Source organism: Lygodium microphyllum, chromosome 9 (genome assembly GCF_053477565.2).
Source record: "Lygodium microphyllum isolate KBCC chromosome 9, Lygodium_microphyllum_v1.1.10, whole genome shotgun sequence".
In the NCBI taxonomy this organism is placed as follows: domain Eukaryota; kingdom Viridiplantae; phylum Streptophyta; class Polypodiopsida; order Schizaeales; family Lygodiaceae; genus Lygodium; species Lygodium microphyllum.
In genome coordinates this window covers 157170720-157188424 of record NC_141143.1, presented here as the reverse complement: position 1 = coordinate 157188424, position 17705 = coordinate 157170720, and the positions used below count along the sequence as shown (strand labels likewise).

Sequence of the window (17705 nt, the reverse complement as noted above, 5' to 3'; positions counted from 1 at the left end):
GAAGGACTCACCTTGAATCGGTGTTGTGATGGACGGCGACAGGGCTACAAACTCCTTCTCCTCCCTCTCCTTTCTCTTTGCCTCTTGCTTCCTCCTCTCTTTACCCTTTCTTCTTTGCCTCTTCCTTTCTCCTCTCTTTGTGTCGTGGGCCTGCCAAAAAAACCCAAAAGAAATGCATGACGGGACTACTTTGAAAATAATGACACACAAGCAATATTTTTCAAAATTTTTTAAAATTTTATTGCGCGTCTATAAGCGCATCTATAAGCGTGTATATAGAGCAGGAATTGCTTATAGACACGCTTATATATGCATAGTTAAACACACTTATAGATGCGCATATACACATGCTTATACACACGCTTATACATGCGCATATACATGTACAAATACATGCGCATATACATGCGCATATACATGTGCAAATACATGCGTACATAGATGCGATTTCACCTGCAAATTAGACGCAAATATAGACGCGCAATTGTGTCTATATTTTTCAAAATTTTTTAAAATTTTAGTGCGCGTCTGTGCGTGCGTCTACAACTGCTGCTTGTTGTAGTGATGCGTCTGAAAACACGTCTATATTCGCGTCTATTTGCGCGGAGATATAGACATAAAATTCGCGTCTATTTACACGCTCATTTACACGCACATACAGACGCGATGATAGACTTTGCCCGTCTAACATGCGCGTCTATGCCTCGTTTCTGTTGTAGTGTGTGTTATCCAACTGCAAATAAAGAACAAGTGATAAAGCACCCTACCAACTAGAGAGTACAATGTTTAAAATTGTGATAAAAAGGTCAGGATCATTATGAACATTTGGATAAGTAAAGAATACTCTAGGATAAACTCTTCCATGGTACAAAGGCATCCCATTAAATGCATTTATACAAGAGTTTCTTCATTGACATCCTTTGGAAGACAAGAAAAATGAGGTAAGCATGAGTTCTTTTGGTTCTTACCATCAATGACAAGTCTAATATATCTTTCTGGTACGTCAAAACACTTAGACTTATGATGCATGGCCTTCTTTCTCTCTATTGGTCTTCCTGATGAATTTGTAGTGCTTCCTTTGCCATCACAAGCTCCTCATCATCTCTTGCATTCTTTCGTTAAGCTTTTAAATTTTCACAAATGCTATATACTCCCATTCCAACTTTCCTTTGGATTGATAAATTGTTGAAGAACAACTTTCACAATATGGTGAAATGTGGATAGCTAACAAACTTATCTACATTTTGAAGCATAGCTTGCTCGTAGATGGAATATACTTCAGTCCTAATAAAGTTATCTGCAAGATGTAACCTCCCAATTGTTGGCATAACTTCACGCTGTGCCACCTTAAAGTACATTTCCATCTAAGAAACTGCAACCTTACCTAGAGGACCAATAGTAACATTTGGCTCAAGTATGTATCCATTATAGTTAGACATTTTGGATTTGACTCTTTCGAGATGAGTAATGCCTAGGCTCAAGCCTATTTCAAATGCAATCCTGCAAACCACTATGCTATAAAAATAATACTCAAACTTTCCACATACCCATGGTGTCAACATTGATGAAAGAAAAGCATCCTACTGACTATACATCAAAGAAAAATAAGGTTATTAGAGTGCCTTCAATGTTTGATAACCATATGTAACAAGACAATTCTTCTAGCAACAATCGCATTGTAATGCATACTTGATTTGTGCATCATTTATCTACAAGTAAGCTAACATGCTCCATACCATAATTTCTTCTATTTTTTTGGAATTGCATAATTGTCTTACCTCCACATCTTTCTTACATGCAGCATGAGATATCTTTAGATGATTTGTGATGTTGATAGTATGAGTGATTTACATTATTTGATGATTTCACATCTACATCATTTAGGAAACCTTTGATAACCTTGAAAGTACTAAGATCAAATGAACCTGTTAACCCTTAGATGAATAAGGTGGAAAATCTGAAAAATCTAAAGCAGAAGACGAAGGCATGCCAGGAAAAATATAGGAATACAAGAAGCACAGAAGAGTCCTAAATCAACGAGAAAGGCGCACAAGAAAAAGTGTAAGATACTACAACAAAAAGGCTCCATAGACGCAATATTTGAACTGTGATAAAAAAAGTCGAGCGCGTTTATTACCATGTCTACTGTTGCGTCTACAATTTTGCATCTAAAAGCGCGCTTATAGCCAGAGTTATACGCCCATATAGACGCGCATATAGACGCGCGTATTGACACGCTATGTAAATATATAATCATATTTATAAAAAAGTGGATATATTCATATTGTACGTCTATACACGCGTGTATCTACGCATCTAAAAAAGTGTTTACTCTGCAAGTTTTTGACGAGAATAGATGCACATTTATCCTGCAAATTAGACGTGCTGATAGACGCGCAAAACAGAGATATGAAAAAAAAACCAGAGAGCATGTGGCTTTGTAACATGCTCTCTGGTTTTTTTTCCCCATCAATATCAAATTGTATGCTTAGGGAAAACAGAGAAAGATTATTTTGAAAATTTTTGTACTGAAAACAAAACAATGTATGTAGAACACGAAATTTCATATATATAGATGAAACGTTTTTACATGATGAGTTCTAGTGCTTGTGACCTCAAGCATGGTCATGGTTGCAAGCACTAGCTGAAAGTAATACATACCAAAAATGAAAATTACAAGCCAAGGGGAGGCATGCATGTATGGGGCTCCTTTACATCTCCTCAGAAGAGGCATCATCATCACTACCACCACTGCTGCCTGTGCTGCTGCCGTTGTCGCCACCACTACTGCTAGTCCCCCCTTCGCTATCCCCAACAGCATCAGGGTTCGCCTACACAAAGGATTAAGGTATATAAATACCATTACAAACAATAAATTAGAGTTACCTATACTTTTCATGTAAAAAATAAAACATACCTCTTCTGGTTGTGGAATCCTCATGGCATGACTATATTGCTCCTCCGTGATGAGTCCCTCCTCGTAGAAATGTTGCCAAGTGGATGCCCGGTTATGACCTCGATGGTAGCCTACCTCTCTAGGAGTAGGCATCCTACCAACGATATGATACTACAAAACAATTTGAACATACAACGTATTAGAACACACTACATAATGAAGTGAAACAAATTATAAAATTTAATTAAAAAAGAAATCAAATAATACTTACAAACTCAGCCTCCCATGACTCCCTGCCACCCGATCCATAATGTGACGATCCCATGGTTGCCATCTGGATACGTTGCGCCTCTACATGCTGGCAACTTGTGATTTTCTCTGCTGCTCTCTTCTTGGCCTCTTTCCACTCCCTGCGGTGGCAATTGGGTGGTTGGCCATATCCAGGGCGCCCCTGCTCTTGTCTCCGCAGTGACTTCTTGGCGCGCGTCATAAGGTGAGACCTCTTGTTATGAAGCACGTCTCTCACCTTTGACCATCCCCAATCATATGAGAATCGTGAATTCTCGGGATTGAACTTATGGACCATGATGTTCATGCAATAGGAATTATCAAGTTGGGAGCTGAATTGCACTAAGGGAAAGATTGTAATTACCTCTTCCTAAGTGATGTGGTTGACCATCAAAATGCCTTGTACTCCATCTATGAAGCCCTTTATGTATTCTATCCATTCAGCCTCCAGCTCTTGGTTAAGGTGCTGTTCTTCTCTTGATTATGGTGGATGCAATATCACTGTAATTGCATAATTGGGTGTACGGAAAAATCCCAACAATCAATGATTTTCTCAACATGTATTCACCTCTACACAGAACTGTACATGGTTTCAGTCCCTTCACTAGCACAATCATGTTAGTCCATAAACTATTCCCTAAAACCATGTGTGTAAGGAGAGTGACTTTTTCCCTTCTTTACCTTCCCAATCAACCCTTCACTCTTGGGAAGTGTGTGCAGAACTCCTTGTTCATCTTTTGATCAACCTCTCCACAACCATGAACATGTCCACTGATGAGATTTTGGATGGCTTTAGAAGCTCTGATTGCCATTAGCCCAAACTTCGAGAAGCATGAGAGGATAGGATATGTTTGGCATGCTAGAGGAAGGTGGTGATACAGGAGCATACCCATTTGAATGATTTGCTTGCTATGAGATTAATGGTGAGGAGGCTGTCCTTTTTAGCAAGGGATTGGCTCTATTATACCACCATTGGCTTTTCTGTAAGAATTCAGCCTCATGTGTCAGATTATGATATCTTTTGGCCAAAGTGTTAGGGGGCCCAGTAGTTCTAAGGTGAAACATAAAGGTGAATTGAAATTTGTGGTAAGAGTGTGACTTGGTTTTTCCCAGTCTCAAAAAGTAATTTATTGCAATATTTTCCTAATGTTGTGAGAAATGATGCATTCAGTTTGGTGGTTGCAGGAAAAGTCGACAAGTGTCCATGTTTTGTTATCATGCTTGAGGTAAGTTAATTCACTGGAGTGAGCTTTTATTTAATGCAGTCTCTTAACAAACTAATGTTCACCCAGCAGGTGCTTTAATAACTGGTATTGTCTCGATAGCTAGAACATTATTCCCGTTTCACTGACCAACTACCCTCAAATGTAAAACCAATCATGCAATGTTAGTTCTGTTACCTTGCGACGAAGTAGTTTGGATTGAACTGCTCCCCCCAATTTGCTGCCTGTGCATTGCCAACCCTCCCCCTCCTCATGGCTGCTTGCTGTTCACCAACGCCTCTTCCTTGCATGTGGCATCCCCTCTGCTAGCTGCTGCCTCTGCCTGTTCCATGTCCATGCAGTTCTTGCTGCTGCTTTGCTCACATCACTGCCATCACCCATGTCTCAACTGTTGCCAGCTTGCATCTCACTCCTTGCTGCTGTGTTGTCCATCTCATGTCTTCTCCCTTCACATCATAGTGACGTGGGATTCCATTCCATGGCTTAAGGAACTTGGGAACATGTTCTACAAGCATCACTGTTCCCATTCCCCTTCGACAAACATGCGAGTGTGATGAAGATCTCTTAGGGTGTATATCAGTAAAATCCTAAACTTAAATCACTTCTTAGTCATATGAGCATGTTGTGCAATGATACATTTAAATGTTGTTATGTTTGGGCCATCGTCTAATCTTATGCTGCAAAGTTTGTCAATATGTCACAGTGACATGGTGCTCCCAAATATATAGTGCCCTTGTTCCTGTTCTGAAAAGGAATTTTGTTCCATCTATGTGTTTCCTCTCCATCTGACCATGTTTAGCGCAATGTTTGCCCTCCCTCTGTGGCCGTTTTTTTGTGTTGCTCCCTGTGTTTGCAACAGCCTTCTGTCTTTGAAACGTAGATTGTGAACAGGCTTCTCATTCATGCAATGGAAACCATCAGTCCAGCATTGGATTAGCCTACTGTTGGCCCCCAACCTTCTATCTTGTGTATCAGTCTCTCAAATGAACAGCTCCAATCTGTATGAGCATTGGAGTAGTACTCCAAAACTGTGGCCTTCAGTTAACCTCTATATTGAGCAGCTACAATTCGCACAAAGATCAGAATACTCCAAATAAGTTTCCTTTGGACAGGTGGTGGGGCCATTGCCCCTCATGTGGACAGGTTCTTGACTAGCTTCACTCCAGCCCTCCCCATTGGCACCATGCAAATAGTTGAGCCTATTCTTATGAGATAGGGCAACCTGATGGTTGGGCTTTGAACACCAGAAACTGCTTGGGAGTTGTGGGGTAACTCCACAGTAGTCTTTGGGGACGGGGGTTATCTACATGCTCCCTTGATACAGTGGCTTCACTGCAATGGGATTTCTTTGTAGCTATGCCTTTCCACAGTACTCATTGACCCTCTTTTTTCTTGGACCGACAATGGAGCTTCACCACCTGGCAGAGGACTTCACTGGTAAACACCTCATACACACTCTCTCTATGAAAGTGTGTGCGCATGTGCTTTTCAATTGTGTCCTGAGTGGAAATCGGAATTAGAGCAGGAGATCTTGCCTGGGTGTCTCATGGTTTAATTTCTTTGCACTTCTCAAGCTCTCTTTAGCAATTCTCTTTTTGCTCCATCTCTGCAATTTCCAGAAGTTCTATTTTGAGAAGAGCTATAGGAAGAAGCAAAAGGGAGAGAGAGAACATCAGTAGAATTAAATTAACATGTCATGCTTGGTTTGAGTAGCCTTGCAACCTCACGAAGACATCTTGAGACGCAAGCAGCAGTTCGAGCAATGAGACAAGCCATGAAGGCATTGTATGCACAGTTCACTTCTACCTACATGTAGGTTATGCTGTCTGCAGCCCCCTGAAGGTCATGCCTAGTCATGTGATTTGTCATGTTTCTCACTTTAGCCTCATCTGATTCCATGAATGAATATGTTTCATTTAAATCACCCGTATTGATTCCAAAAGACATCATTGGGACTTCAGGTTGTTTTTCTGGAGGCATAACAGTAGATTTATGTGATGCAGACGGGTGAACAAAAGTTTTGTTGAAAGGTGATAATGTCAATATATTGAGATCTGAAAATACTTATGTTTCAGACTCTGTAATCCTTTAAGGTACCAACAACGGCTCATACTTCCCAATGTTACATTTCTTAACATGAGTAATTGTATTGTTGTTTCCTTTGAGAACATGATTTTAATATCAGAATTGTGTCAAGTATAGCCTTTGGCGAGGGTTTTGTGCCTGCGTTTTTTGCTGGATTGAAATTGGTGCTGCCCATTAATTTGGGCTTTGCCTAACTGCCTGTAAACCAGTTTTCTGGGGCATTGCCCTCAATTTTCTGCAGATCTGACCCTTGGGTTCTTCAAAGTCCTCTTCACATTCATGCAGTTAGTTGGTTGATTCGATGCCGCATTTAGCAGCTATTACATTTTTTCCACCTTGATTTGTTTGGCATGCTTTGCATCTGATGACAAGTTGGATGATATCCACTGTGGGCATAGATATGTGGATCAGCCACGGAATGGACACATCTTTCGTGTCAAAGATTGGAGGGAATATCTTACATATATTAATGTGAGTATTCTTTATGCAACACTTGTGTCTAGTGTGCTTTGTTGACTCATTTTGGACCTTTGCACTTGCCATTTGCAAAACATGGTGCCAACTTTTCTATTTTGATGAGTTGTTGTTTGTGTTGCTCTATGAGGAGTAGACATACATTAACCATGCTTGTATGAGCTTTAGGTGAGAAAGCCTTTGCTTCCAGGCCAAGATCTTTATTTACTGGTAAGCCTAAGGGCAAAGCTCAAATTTCTGATCCTTAGAGCTGAAATGTTGATCACTTTCAAAAGAAAGATAAATGTGGTTATTTTAGGGAGCCTAGCCATGTTATTCAGGAATGCAGCACATGCATAGCCAGTGAGATCAAGCGGCAGTCATGCATGTCAACTTTGCAATTGCTGTTCATGAGTATTAGGTGCAGTTCTTGTTGGGAATAAAGGGCCACCATGCCTCCACCTTACACGGCTGAACATACCCTTTACGGATATTATACTATGTTTCATATATCTATCTGAAAAACCTAAAGAGGTACAAGTCATTGTACCCACACATGCTGTGTCTGCTCTCTTCTCTCTCAACCTACTGCATCTCCATTGAAGCATGGAGGAAGCTCCGTCTCGAATCCTTCACTTCAAACTGGTATGAGAGTTGGACATTTGGAGGAGCTCCCCGGCATTACTTCAGTAGACAGTTCAATACTTGCAAGGTTTTCATTCTTGGCAGCCATATCCACACCATTTGAGGTTTGTATTGGTCATCAATTGCTTGAGCACTCATTGAGGCTTCTTGGAGCTTGCTCAGGGCATTATTGAGCCTGCGATAAGCTCATTTCAGAGGGCATTCACCTCAGTTTCAGGGTCAGTGATTGACAGCTCGTAGAAAGCAAACTCCATTGGCCTACTCACCGCAGCTTGCATTGAAACTTGGTTTAAGGCTTCTAGAGCCTTGGTTGAGCCTTACCAGAGGCTTCTTGATGTCATTAGTTGCTGCCTAAGCCAACAGCCTGTTAGGCTCAAATCATGTTGATCTGCAGCACCCTGTCTTCAGCCCACATAGTTGATTCTCACTCATTGGTTCTCATTGGTAGCTCATCTACAGCTTGGATACATGCATGGTCACACCCATTGACATTGGCATTGGCCCTTTAGCTTGACATTGGATTGGAGCTGATTATATTTAGTCCTTTGACTGTGAATCACACAGTATGCAGTCTGAAATAACAGGGCAGCTCTTGTCTTTGATGCCTCATGATCAGTGGCATGCTCCTTTTGGTGCCCGAATGGTTATGTTTTGATGCTATAATATTCAGGGATCCTATGTCATTGCTTTGAGATGTCTTTGGACATGTTTTGAGGCTTCATTTACTCAGTTTTGATAGTGATATAGCTGTTGGAATACACAAGGCTGAATGTACTTTATAGGCATTATCCTTATGTCTATTGCTTATGGCTATGATTTGGGTGCTCTACATGATGTATTGATGTATGCCATTGATGCTATGCACTCCGATATGGTTATGGGGATATGTTGAGCTGGATTTGGGCTTGCCAACATTGTCATTGGCTGTAGTAAAATTGCAGGTTGTAGGTACAATATTTGGGAGTTCCTATTGATGTCTTCGGGTATTGATTTGGTATTGAATCATTGGCATATGCTTAGACAGTGATTGCACATGCTTTGTGCCTCAGTTTTAGGCTGAAATATATCAGTTTTTGCAAAGATTCTCATGCTGTGTACTATGGACAGGTCTTAGATGCAGACAGGTTATCCATAATGCTATCAAATGCTATTTGGTAATGTACTGATGTATGTTTTTGAGCCCATATGCTTGGCTATGCTTGGATATGATCAATAGGTGGTACTAAGCTGAAGATTTTAGAAATATTGTTGGTTGGTATTTGTCTTTCATCTTGGTCATTTGCGTGATAGATTGGGCTTGTATTTGGTGACATTTGAGTCATCTTTGGGCTGCAATGCTGGCAGCAGTGATGGAAGCAACCTTTTGCACATCTAGAAGCTTGAGGGTGTACATAACTTTGCCACATGGCAAAAGCAATGGTACAATGTCTTGGTGCGTAAGAAACAGGTGAAGCGCATTAAGACAAAGGGAGTACGACTAGTAGACACAGAGAAAGAGAATTGGGAAGATCTAGATGAGCTTGCATGCTCTACAATAGAGCTTTCAGTTTTAGACTCTTTGTTGTTCAATATAGAGAAGTTGGATTCTGCATATGCTATGTAGACTAGACTTGAGGAGTTGTGTGCTCAGAAGTTGGATTCTGCATATGCTATGTAGACTAGACTTGAGGAGTTGTGTGCTAGCAAGGTTTATTGATTGAAGAAATTGATGGACCTTTGCATGAAGGAAGGTATAGCCATGCCTGTACATCTCAATGAGTTTAACTCAATTTTCAGCTAGCTGGTTGCTTTGAAGTTTAACCTTGATGATGAGTTCAAAGCCACTTTCTTGGTATGCACTTTGCTTGAAAACTGGGATACATTCAGGACAGCCATGAGTAACTCCAATGCCATGCTGATGTTCTCTGATGTGGAGATCTCTTTGCTTATGGAAGAGTTAAATAGACAAAATAATGCTGCCATCAAGTCTTCCAGTGCATTGCATACTAGAGGCAAATCCTAGCAGAAGGGAAAATTTGAAAATAAAGGATGCAACAAGTCTCGTGGGAAAGATGTTGAGTGCTATCATTGTGGCAAGAAAGGACACTTTAAGTGTGATTGCTATAAGTGAAAGAAAGAGAAGGGCAAGGGTAAAAAGACTGATGATAGCAAGGATGAGAAAAAGGATAGCCAATTTTCAAAGAAGAGCAATGTCAAGATAGAGCAAGCCAATGTAGTCAGTCATTAGAGTGATAGTGGTAGTGATGTCCTCTTTACTTTTTCTTTTAGTGCACTATATTTGATTGTAGATTGCACACTTGCATTCTTAATTCAAGTGCTTCATTCCACGTAATACCACACCATGAGTGGTTCTATGACTATAGTGGTGGCAGACATGGTATTGTCCACTTGGGGGACAACTATGCATGTGATATTGCAGGGATTGGCAGTATATGCAGCTGGAATTTCAGCACTGTTCAATATTCACCTTGCATCATGTGACGTTTGTATCCCAGCTCTCGAAGAGTTTGATTAAGCACAGGGTAGCTAGATGACGAAGGCTATCACACTACTTTTGGGGATGGCAAATGGAAGATACGTAAGGGATCTAGAATCATTGCTAGAGGCTCTAAGAGTGATACTCTGTATCTATTGTATGTGTCTAGTGGGTGTGACCATATAGTCGCCATGACCGAGCAACCAAGTGTTTCTTTGTGGCATGGCCGGTTGGGACACATGAGTCAAATTGGAATGAAAGTGTTTTCTCATTTGGGTTATTTGTTGTGTTTGAGGTATGTTGATTTTGACCATTGTGATCATTGTGTCTATGGTAAACATGCTCAAGCATTACATAAGAAGTCTCTTTATTGAAGTCTTCTCCCTTAGAGTTGGTACATTCAGATGTGTCAAATGCCAAAGTTGTCTCTAGGAAAAAGAAGTACTTTATCACTCTTGTTGATGATGCTACATGCAAAATATGGGCGTATCCTATCTGTTGTAAGGACAAGGCCTTGGATAAATTCAAGAAATTCTTGTCATTTGCTAAAAATATAACTGGTAAGACATTAAAATGCCTTTGTACTGAAAATAGTGGGGAATGTGTTTGAAGCTTTTCAGGACTTTTGTGACAGTAAGGGATAAAGAGAGAGCCCAGTGCCCCTCATAATCCGCTTCAAGACGGTGTTGTAGAGTATATGAACATGACCATTTAGGGCAAGGTCCATACTATGGTGTCTCATGTTGCATCACCTCATGGATTTCGGGCAGAGACTGTTATGATAGCCATACATTTGGTATATCGGTTACCGAACATGTCTTTGGAGGCAAGAGCCCCGCAGGAAGTGTGGTCGGGGAAGCCACCTTCATATGCTCATTTGAGAGTGGTTGGCTGCGAGGCCTTTGTGGACATTCACAAGGAATAATGTAGCAAACTTGAACCAAAGTCTTGTAAATGCATTTTCCTAGGATATGGTGACGAGGGTGAAATGGGATATAGATTATGGGATCCTGAGAAAAGGAAAGTTGTACGTAGCAATGATGTTATCTTTTGGGAAGACCGCATGCATAAACAGCTTGAAAAGACAGAGGAGGTCAGAAGGGTTGATACTGAAAATGATTAGCAAGAAGTTGCCCATGATATACCACAGTCTTACTAGGAAAACATGCAATTAGGATAGCCGGAACTGGCAGGACAGCATGCTGAAATTTTTGGACAGCAAGTTGTAAATGCAGATTTGTACACCCAATAGCTTGGAAAACCTGAACCTTCGGTCCATAGGTCGACTCGAATACCAAGACAACTGGATAGGTTTGTTCCTGGTGCTCAGTATGCTGCTGATTATGTCATGGTGATAGACTGTGGTGAAGCGTCATGTTTCGAGGAAGTAATGGACATATAGAACAATAAGAAATGGCATAAGGGTATGTTGTCAAAGATGGAATCTCTAGAGAATAATGGCACTTGAGATTCGGTGCATTTGCATAAAGGGCAGAAAGTACTTCCATTCAAATTGGTTTATCAGATGAAAGTCACTTTTGGTTCCTCATCAAAGTGCAAAGCACAGCTTGTTGCAAAGGGGTACAAGCAAAAACATGGGATTGATTTTAATGAAATCTTCTCTCTTGTAGTCAAAATGACTACTTTACGGACCATCTTGGGTTTGGTTGCATTTGAGGATATGGAACATATATAGATGGATGTAAAGATTGCTTTCTTATATGGTGATTTGCATCAGGGCATCTATATGTAGCAGCTTGAGGGTTTTGTTACAAAGGGAAAATAAAAGATAGTATGTAAACTCAACAAGAGTTTGTATGGACTTAAATAGGCACCACGAGAATGGTATCATAAGTTTGATACATTCATGCAGTCTCAAGGGTACAACAGGAGTCAAGTGGATCATTGCTTACACATCTAGAAGGCAGTAGATGACAGCTTTATTCTCTTGGTTTTGTATGTGAATGACATGTTGATTGCAGGCAAGGATGTTCATGCTTTGGACACCTTGAAACAAAGCCTATACAATAGTTTTGACATGAAGTATCTCGGTGAGGCAAATCATATTCTTGGGATGCATATACTTAGGGATAGATCGAAGGGTCTTCTCTATCTGTCACAATAGGAGTATGTCTCCAAGATTTTGCAGCGTTTCAATATGGAGGTAGGGAAAGCGATTGGTGTACCATTGCCTCCATATGTGAAACTTAGTGTAGAGGACAGCCCTACATCTGATGATGAAAAGGCTGAAATGACCAAGATTTTGTATGCCTGAGCTGTTGGTAGCTTGATGTATGTTATGGTTGCTACACGTTCTGACATAGTATTTGCGGTGGGAGTGGTTAGTAGGTACATGGCACATCCTGGCAAAAAGCATTGGGAAGCAGTGAAGGGTATCATGAGATATCTTAAGGGCACAAAGGATTTGTGCGTCTGCTTTGGAAAGCATAAGGCATCTGTCGTTGGCTTTATGGATGCAGACTATGTTGGTCATTTTGACTGCAGGATCTGTCATTGGATTTATGGATGCAGACTACGCTGGTCATTCTGACTGCAGGAAGTATACTTCAAGCACCTTCACAAGGGGATTAGTCTCTTGGATATCCAGGATGTAGAAGCGTGTCACATTGTCTACTACAGAGGCAAAGTATGTGGTTGCCACTGAGGTATGCAAGGAGGCTTTATGGGTTTCACATCTGGTGGGAGAGCTTGGCATTACAGAGGTTCCTATCCTCCATTGTGATAGTTAGAGTGCTATCATGCTAGCACGGAATCCTATCTTTCATGCAAAGACAAAGCACATACAATGAAGTATCATTTTATGAGGGATGTACTCGACAACAAGAGCATTGAGCTTGTCAAGGTACATACAGATGATAACCCTGTGGACTTTCTCACGAAGGGTCTTCCAACAGAGCGGTTGGCTCATTGCTGCGAGATGATGGGAGTTGGATAGGTATAGGTGTTTTTAGCTTTGTACATACTTAGACTTTGCTGATGCTTTCTTCTACCTTCAGGCATGTTGCATTTAGGTGGGAGGTTGTTGGGAATAAAGGGCCATTGTGCCTGCACCCTACACGGGTGAACATACCCTTTATGGGTATTGTACTATGTTTCATATATCTATTTGAAAAACCTAAAGAGGTACAAGTCATTGTACCCACAAATGCTGTGTCTTCTCTCTTCTCTCTCAACCTACTGCATCTCCATTGAAGTGTAGAGGAAGCTCTGTCTCAAATCCTTCACTTCAGTTCTTGGATGACATGTGCAAAATGCATGATTGTTTTCATACACAGCTCAAGCATAATGTTGTGGCCAAATGCAAAAGAGATCGGGCTTTCATGGATATGGCATTATGCATGGTGAGGTCTATCCAGTTTATTATGCTATGCAAGTCATTGTACCGCATATAAATATAATTTGCATCGATTCTATGATCTTGTGCAAGTTGATGTACCAAGATGTAAATACAGTTTGCATGGGATTAGCCACTTTCTTCCAGCCTAAGCAGTTACTATAATTAATTAATTAAATTCTCGAGTGCAGTCTGTATTTTTATGTGGATTGTTAAAACCTCCTAAAGATAGTCATCTCATAATCTTCGGATTTCTTCCTCTTTGGGCCAGCAAGCCACCAGGTTTAGGAGCAGGAATGGGGCTTCTTGACATCAAGCCAATAGAGTGAGCCATACTTGGTGTGTGTGGTAAAGCTTTTGGATGAGCAAGATATGGCTTGTTTTCATCTATCGCATTCTACTCACAAGAAGAACGTTCTAAAAGTTTCACAATCACAAATGTGCCAGAATCCACCAGATAATCTGAGAAGATAAAAGGCAAATGTATTGATCATTTTGTGCAAGAATTTGGGAGTTCTTGAGCAGATGCAACCGGGAGGATATTGTTTCTGATAAAACAGATTATATCAATAGTGAATCAGATCTCCCCAAACACATGGTGTCAAAGGTTCAACTTGCCCTTTCAAGTTTCGACTTTTGTGTGAATAGTTAAAGCCAAAATTGTACATCCATATAAACAATCTAAAAGATCCTTTTTACATGCTTACTTTTAAAAGTAAAAGAGGTTGATGTGCTCTTGTCTACAGGTACTAGATAAGTAAAAGAGGTTGATGTGCTTGTGTCTACAGGTGCTAGATAACCAACCGCATGACCTTATTTATAAGGAAACCTTCAGTAGTCCTTGGCTCGAGACTCGCATAAAAGAAGAAAAAAGGTTGTCCTTCCTCTTGAACCCCAAGGACTGTTTAGATCAACAAAAAAATGGAAAGTTTCTTTGGGTTTTTAGAACACTAGGTACTCTAGGGCATGTCATAGTCTCTTCCACTGCCTTAAAAAATTTCCTTAGAATCCTTCTCTCTTTTCTTACCCTTTTCTGACTCTTCTCAACAATTGGTACATACAATAAAGGGCAGAGTTTGTTTCTTCTGCACTTCATTCCTCAGCATCTTCTCACTTTGTTCTTACATTAATGAATGTCCATCTTGTTTGGCAAGTAGGTCCAGCTGTGTAACTTATGCTGAAACTTACCAGCCGTTGCAAGATCCTCTGATACAACGTTGCATCGATATCATGGAGAAGAAGTCCAAGGTTGCTTTGCCGTGGACCAGGGTCTTTAAACACTTATTTTCTAGGCTTTTCTTCAGCTCACAGAAGACTTGGATTCCTACGGGCAGCTTGGTAAGTGCCAAATATCGCAAAGACCCATGCTTCTCAAGAGAATCCATTTAAAAATCTTCTGCTTCTTTGCTTTTGTCTTTTTACATTGCCTGTCATAAAATGGCAGAAACTCTTGGAGGCATTGTATGCGGTACGACCCAACATGGCTCTGATTGCCAGTGACTTCAGCATACTTCCAGATGTGAAGGTTGAAGGGGATGGCGCTCCCTTGGTGGCTAGAAAGGCATGCACGTTCTGTATGTTTTTCTATTGGCTTCGCTCTTGTTTGGCACGTTTCTTGTGGTTGAAGATCAAACCTGGTTTGCCTGTCGCAGAAAGATGGTGTCACCAGGGATCTCTCAACGTATCTTGATGTACAGGTGATTGTTTTGCCACCTAATCTGGCTTTAAAAACTTCTGAAGTTAAGGTTTGGATTTACAAAGACGATTCTGTCGGCTGTCATGTTAAAACCCCAGGGAGATGCAGACATATTTTTCCCAACAGATTTTCGGCTGTTAAGAGACCTGGATCAGTATTGTCATCATACGTTTACCTCTGGACCAGTTTGCAAAGGACCACGCAAATCCTCTATAGTAAGCTTGATCCCAAGGCGGGGTTGTTTTGGAGAGGGAGAGTGTGTGTGTGTGTTTAAAAGGACTTTCAGATATTTTCCTGCAAATTCTCTTCCCCTGAGGTGGGAATGTTTTGGACCAAACAGGTTTTTGAAGGTTTGAAGAGTTTCCTTTTCCTTTTTCAGATGTCTTCTGCTCAGTTCATGGTCCAGCATGCTGAAGTTTCGAGGACCAGGACAAAAGATGGCTTCAATCCTTTGTTGGATGACTACAGCAACATGAAGTTTTACTTGAGTATGCTGACCTGAAATATTTCCTCGTGTATGAAGATGGGCATGCACGCATGTGCCACCCTTTATATGCAGAAAGGAGCCAATACTCTGGTGAGTAAACTTTTATGCAAAATTCACGAGGGGAAAGGATGTCAATCGTGTTTTGTATAGTAAGTGTTCCTTTTCTCTTGGTTTCAGCTTCTCCTGTGCATAGGATTTGGAAGAAAGCACTGGTAAAGTTATGCTACAAGCTGGGGAGCTAGAGGGAGTGTTCTAATGGTTCTACTATATCTGATCAAGGCAGACTATTTTTAGCAAGTCTTCGCAATTCTCTGAAGGTAATTTCAATGGTCACTCTTCGAAATCTAACACCAGTAACATTTTTGGTGATTTCAATCTTCTGTATGGGCCAAGTCTTGTAGCTCAATTCGTGTATCTTTAAGCCCTGCAATACTTGGGCATTGGATATAACGTTCTCTAAAACTTGTATTTTGGGCCAAATATCTTTATCCGAAGCACTAGAAGCTATAGATTCAAACTAGTTCCGTTTCGACTAATTCTCGACAACAGATCCACATGTCCAATACTTCCGACTTGTTATGCCTCTGTCTACAACTTATCTATGTTGATTCATCACCTAACTTCTATGTTCTCTGTATCCAAACTAAAAGAACCTAAGAAAGAACTGCCGAGCCCTGAGATGGATACAGTGGAAACTTTATCCCAATGTAAACCAGTGTGGCTCAATTGGTAGGGTGAGCACATGTCCTATGAACGTGGTGATCCAGTGATGGGAATAAAAAGCAGTAATTGAACCCAAGAATGTGGGTGGATATGCGGTGTGTGTGAGATATCAAATGGAGATTATTTCATTTGTCGGTCAAAATACTGAAGCTTTTGTAGGCTGTACAATGTTTGGACGGGAAGATCTCAAATATCCACAATTTTGGCCATTTGGGCCATTTCCTGATATTGTGCTTGCTGTGCATAGACTTGAAGGATTGGATGCATGTTTGTGGTTGTAGAAGGATCATTCTGCAAGATTTTTATTCATTTTGGAGTGTAACAGAGCATGTGGTCATTTTCTGCGTCGGATTGCAGAATCAGAGTCTGTGCATGTAGACAATGTCTAATAACACACCGCCTTTGAATTTCGATAAGAACAACTGTCAAGCTTGGATGTCCAAGACAGTAGACTACTAATTTCTTTTGCTGTCAAAGATCTTGAGAGGCCACGGCTTGCACCCTTGCCTTGGAATTGCTGCTTGTTTTAGGCTGTTGCAGAGTCCAGACGACTCATATTATGGATTTGTCAGTGATTACATATCATTTAAATGTTGAATGGATGTTGGCAAGAAGGGTCTACAATTCGCCATCTATAGGACGGAGCTTGCATTGGGTGTAAGTTGTATAGCGTAATCACCTATGTGACTACTTGAACTCTTTAGTGTGCGCCTCTTAATACACTTAGCGTCACGTTCATAAACCACCCCTATTACTACACTCAAGTGGATGGTCTATGACTTGTATACTTGAATATTACTCTTATGATTGACAAACTTTACAAGTTACTCCTTAATATTCGTCTTCTAGAATCGAGGTTAGAGTTGAATGTCTCTTAATTCAAGTTCACTTTGGGTCACATGAATTTTATTTGTAAGTTCAAGTTTGGACTCCCTTGATTAGCATGTTTCGAGCTAATGTAATACTAACATTGCATGTAGTAAAGTTTTCGCATGAAACTTACTTCTTGTCATTTCTAAAGTTTTATAAAATAGGTTTTGGTGTATGAATCTCATATGAAGCATTCCTTTCTTGAAACCTTGGCAACACTTACGTTGATTGGGTTTAAATCTACTTGTACTTCTATCTTACACTTAGGAGTATGCTATGATATGGAGCAACAACAAATATCATCTAGTTTCTTTAAATTGTTATAATTCAAGACAACATGGGATGACATAATGTTGGGGTAAAGGCCAATGGCCTAACGTCACGGCCTAAGGTCTAGCCAGTACCTTGTGTAGAACTATATAATGTACCATTTATAAATTAAGTGGAGATAATAGAAAATAAGGGTGTCAAATATCCACAAAAGGTCCTCTTTCTTTGTCTGTCTGTC

At 40.5% G+C, this 17705-nt stretch overlaps 1 protein-coding gene across 4 annotated transcripts; it reads left to right on the top strand.

Annotated features, from left to right (window-relative positions):
- Window positions 1-3561: 3561 nt before the first annotated feature.
- On the top strand, window positions 3562-17133 carry LOC148031773 (uncharacterized). Of its 4 annotated transcripts, none has more exons than XM_087685434.1 (8): window positions 3562-4410; window positions 14210-14295; window positions 14579-14759; window positions 14866-14982; window positions 15074-15118; window positions 15216-15332; window positions 15497-15694; window positions 15782-17133. In XM_087685434.1, exons 1-7 carry the CDS (start codon window positions 4402-4404, stop codon window positions 15617-15619), a joined length of 678 nt encoding a protein of 225 aa, XP_087541560.1. In that variant the 5' UTR covers window positions 3562-4401; the 3' UTR covers window positions 15620-15694; window positions 15782-17133. The 4 variants fall into 4 exon arrangements, with proteins under 4 accessions (XP_087541560.1, XP_087541558.1, XP_087541559.1 ...); XM_087685432.1 differs by lacking the exon at window positions 3562-4410 and adding an exon at window positions 10527-13760 and having other exon boundaries at window positions 13869-14295; XM_087685433.1 differs by lacking the exon at window positions 3562-4410 and adding an exon at window positions 10527-14028.
- The last annotated feature ends 572 nt before the right edge of the window (window positions 17134-17705 follow it).

Excerpts from the sequence above, each read along its gene's own strand:
- LOC148031773 (XM_087685432.1), top strand. The coding sequence starts at position 14,192 with ATGTGCTTGTGTCTACAGGTGCTAGATAACCAACCGCATGACCTTATT. Across the intron at positions 15,119-15,215 it reads CAACGTATCTTGATGTACAG|GGAGATGCAGACATATTTTT; the intron begins GTGATTGTTTTG and ends TTAAAACCCCAG. Across the intron at positions 15,333-15,496 it reads GACCACGCAAATCCTCTATA|ATGTCTTCTGCTCAGTTCAT; the intron begins GTAAGCTTGATC and ends TTCCTTTTTCAG.